The 4,234-nt window shown below is 45.0% G+C and overlaps 2 protein-coding genes across 2 annotated transcripts; both read right to left on the bottom strand.

The window, feature by feature from the left end:
- Nucleotides 1-312: 312 nt before the first annotated feature.
- On the bottom strand, nucleotides 313-1,215 carry AK88_02461 (uncharacterized protein; the record flags this gene model as incomplete). Its single annotated transcript, XM_012480086.1, has 1 exon — nucleotides 313-1,215. The coding sequence occupies one exon, from the start codon at nucleotides 1,213-1,215 to the stop codon at nucleotides 313-315; it is 903 nt and encodes a 300-aa protein (XP_012335509.1).
- A 957-nt stretch (nucleotides 1,216-2,172) lies between these two features.
- On the bottom strand, nucleotides 2,173-3,360 carry AK88_02460 (uncharacterized protein; the record flags this gene model as incomplete). Its single annotated transcript, XM_012480085.1, has 1 exon — nucleotides 2,173-3,360. The coding sequence occupies one exon, from the start codon at nucleotides 3,358-3,360 to the stop codon at nucleotides 2,173-2,175; it is 1,188 nt and encodes a 395-aa protein (XP_012335508.1).
- Between the last annotated feature and the right edge of the window lie 874 nt (nucleotides 3,361-4,234).

Here is a 4,234-nt window from a genome sequence, read left to right as displayed (position 1 = left end):
TTTTTTTTTTTTTTTTTTTTTTTTTTTTGGCTTGATAAAGAGGTTAGTACTCCACCAGAGGGTGTGTGTGTGGAGTGGGTTTACAAATGGGTGTAGGACTCCTTGAGACCCATGTTAAGGTCCAATCTGTTACCACAACACTTGTACACACTTGCTAAGTTGTCCCTTCTGTTGATCTGGACAAATCCTTCTCACCATGTTGACAAAAAACAAAAAAAAAATGAGCAGCTCTCTCATTTGCTCTTTTGGGTTGACATGTACATAGTCGAGTGCACCCGCAGACGTAACAGCCAACTCGGCTGCTGTTCGAAATCATTTGTCAAATAAAAAATGATTCTTCTCCCAGAAAATATCGCTTACGATATTCTCATGCGAGAGAGTGAACTTGGTTACTTTGTCTCGCTTGTGGGGGGTAGTGACCGCACTGCGTATTTCGTCCGGGGGAGGCACATTCGCATGGTCAGGCGGCGACTCCTTCGTATCTTCTCCACTCGTCGACATGGGAACCTCCACACGCGTGATGTGCACCTCTTCACCGACGTCGACGTGGTCCCTTTTGCAGCCTTGCTCCGCCCGCATTAAGATAGACCCCCTCCTAAACATTTCAGGTACCTCATTGTAGTTTATCCCGAAGCGAGAAAAGAGCAACTCATTCTTGTCCTTCTTCTGAGTGGTCATTAAAGTATTGTATGCCTCTTGGTGAGAATAGCCAGCCCTATTAACCAGGTTCCAGAAGCATTCATTGTACTGCGTATTAATATGACAATCGACCTGTCGCCAACGGAAGTAATCCTTGGCTTCCCTTTCTGTGGGGAGTAAAACAATCCTGCCATCGAAACATGGGACGTATAGGAGGTCCTGTTCTGGGAAAAATTTCTTCCAGTGAAAAGGAAAGGATGCTGAAAAACAGGAGACGACGTTGGTTAAAATTTTGTCATGTCTCCTATTCCACAGTTTTGTTTTTTTTCGAAAAAGAAAGCTGTACTCGTCTGAGTGCCCATATGCTAAATCGATTTCATCAAATTTGTTCATCACTTCCTTTGCACATGCATTCATTAAATGCAAGCCGCGTACGTCATTGGGTTTTGTGTACCCGTGTGTCTTTGTGAATGCCTTGAAGCCTCCCCCGTCTATCCTCACCACGAAGTAGCAGTAGGGCAACACCCTCCTCTGCTCCTCGAGCTGCTTCACGTACGCAAATTTGCTGTTAGCCATAGGGGGGGGGGGCGTTAGCGTAATCCGTCTACGCGGTGAGAGATGTGTGATCAATCTACAGCGGAGTAGGCCTTTTTAATGTGGCCTCTTTGCGCCAAGTTTTTTTTTTTTTTTTTTTTTTTTTTCTTTTCTTCCTGACCAGGGCTGCGCTAAATGGACTTTTTTTTTTTATTGAACTGGTGGGGGAAAAACATTACCCTGACCAACAACGCGATGTCGTTTCGACACACATGGGGTAGAGGCAACTATATACACTGTTCCGCTAAACACAAGTTAACCCCATTTTAACGATGGGGGAAACTCTCCTCTCCTGTGCCCCCACCAATTTTGGCATTCCCATTGGAGCCACAATTTTGTATGAACAGTTCAGGTAAAAGTTTGGACTCCAAATGAGGAGTGTGACGTTTTTTTTCTTTTTAAAGGTTTATTGTGGGAGGCAGCTCAGTATCGCAAAGATGGTCAGAAGGCAGCGAAGTGAAGAAGCGCACCCGATGCGATACCATCCCCACTGGGTGGAAAAAAAAAAAAAAAAAAAAAAATACTTCAATGTGAACGAAATGGGGGAAGCAGGGAGGCCCCATCCAAGATGCCAGAAGTGACCTCCACCGCCGATTTGCGCATATAAAGTTTTACATACCTATCACACGCTAACCAGTTGGTTGTGAGGAAATGGTACCCATCGAGCAGGCAACAGATGGGTCGCCCCCCTGCACCGATTGTACTTTCCGCCACATAGGAGCCAAATGGAAATAATGCTCCGGACCTTATAGCCCAGTTGGGGGGAAGGCTCCTACTAGCGTTTACTCCTCGTGTGTTTACTCCTGTCGGTGCCGCCCCAGATGGCTAACAGGGCATGTTATGTGTATGCTTGGGACGCCCGCAGGAACAACCAAGTTGGCGCCTCCCATAGGGCACACTTTCGTTTGTTTTGTAAGAGGCGTGGTTCCCACACACGTTTCATCCTCCGAAGTGGACGGCACGCTTCTCCCCATTGGCACCGTCCCGGAGCCGTTCCAGCCTTTCTAAGAAGAACTTGTTCAGTCTGGCATACAGTAAGGGCTGGTAATAATGACGAAGTGAATGCTTCCCATGCGATATGGAGTTGATTAATGCATCCCAATGAAACATATCCTTTTGCGCAAACGTGTTGTCTTTGTTAACTACTACGTTGAATAAATATTCATTGTCGAAGGTGAAAGACATGTGCAGAATGAACTGCGAAATGGTGGAGTCCTGTACGTACACCTTCTGTCCAAAAATTCCAATCAGGGAGGAGAAGCAGGATAAAATATTTCCCATAAATTTAATTACTTCACTTCCGAACAAATTGCTGGATAATATTTTTGTAACTAACTTTCTTGAGTCAGCTGGATTTTTTATGTTCCACTTTTTTACCTGACCATGTTCAGGCGAAAAACGCTTAAATAGCATATGCATAGTATTTGTGTACAGAAAGGGGAAGGACAGTTTGGCAATCTCTTCCTGTGCAACCCTTTCTGCATATTTTCTCAGTCGGGTGTTCATGCTTAACGTCTTTATGAACAGCTGCAGGGCTTTTATTCTTCGTAGTCGTCCATCCAGCAATGCTTGGGTATATTTCATTTTCCCCCTGGTGGTTAATGCATTTGGCGGTGGTTTCGTTTTTTTGTTGTACACTCCCATTTTGTAACCGTGCTCATAGTAGTGGGACTTGTTTGGAATGGCCCAACGTGCTTTTCTTCTCGCCAGGGGAAGGGGTGACAACGAGGCGGACGACTCCTCCGTTGCGCTTATCTCGTTTGCCACCTTGAGTGAATCCTTTGAACGGTCAAGTGGGGCCTGTCCCCTAAAGGTAACTCCTACCCCATCGCTGTATGTGAAGGAGGAACTCCGCGAGACGCACCCATTTGAGTGCAAATAATCTGCAATGAGGGAGGTACATAGGGACTCATTAAATTTGGCCATAAATAATACGATGGCTAAATCAAGGGCCGTTCTGTTACACTCGTCTCTGACGAAGGGGGAAGTGCCTTTTTTCAGCTGATCGAAGGCGGCCACTATGTCGTTATTCACCAAGTGGTGATGGATGGAATGGCTTCGTCCTCTGCAGATGCCTTCGAATTTGAGCAGCTTCCGGTCGCACCAGGTTTTACCTTCCACCTCCATTGTGGGGGCAACTAAAAAAATAAAAAATAATACCCCTGCAGTGAGTACATAGACAGGTGGGTAGACATGTGCAAAGTGTAAGGAGAACACATATACCCTATGCTGTGGAGGAATTCCCTTAAAAGGGGTATTTAAACAGGTGCTCAGTTGAGCGGAATGGGAATTTCTCACTAATTGCAAAGTGGACATATATCTCTATACTCCCCTTGCCTTTTTTTTTTTTCCCATTTTTTTTTTTTTTTTAACTGATTTTTCGCCTGACCTGTTCAGGTAAAAAGTGCACAAAAATGAGAATAGCTAGCAGAACAAACCTCGTGCAGGAAAGGGAGGAAAAAAAGAAAAAAAAGTCGAATTAACGCGTCAAAAGGTGGGTGGCTGTCTTTATTTTCCTTTTTCGTTTAAATTCGCGAGGGCGATTTAATTGTGCCCATAAATTGACACAAAATTGGGGATTTTTTTTTTTTTTTGAGGGGTAGGGGGGACAATAATAAACGTCAGTGCGTCTGCATGCGTACGTACACCAGATGGTGCTCGCCTCTTAATGCACAAGCGAGCTGCTGAGATGGACCGGGACAGAGAAACCACGTTTATTGACACTTGCGCGCATGATGGATGCGTTCGCTTGCTTGAAGATCTGTCTACCCACCACATAAGGTCGTTAAACGTACTGTGCACAGCAAAAGGGTATTTTTTTTTTTTTTTCCTCTTCACATTTTCTCACCCGTGGGGATAGACGAATCAGCGAAATAACGATGTGCCTACTGCGTACATAGAAGCATAAAAAAAAAAAAAAAAAAGCATACCTATGTACACAACGAGGGCAGGATGCTGCGAGCTGTTCTTTTCCTCCTGGTAGCCCTCGTGGCTACCTTCC

Source organism: Plasmodium fragile (assembly GCF_000956335.1).
Source record: "Plasmodium fragile strain nilgiri unplaced genomic scaffold supercont1.24, whole genome shotgun sequence".
Taxonomy (NCBI): domain Eukaryota; phylum Apicomplexa; class Aconoidasida; order Haemosporida; family Plasmodiidae; genus Plasmodium; species Plasmodium fragile.
This window is presented reverse-complemented; position numbering and strand designations above follow the sequence as displayed.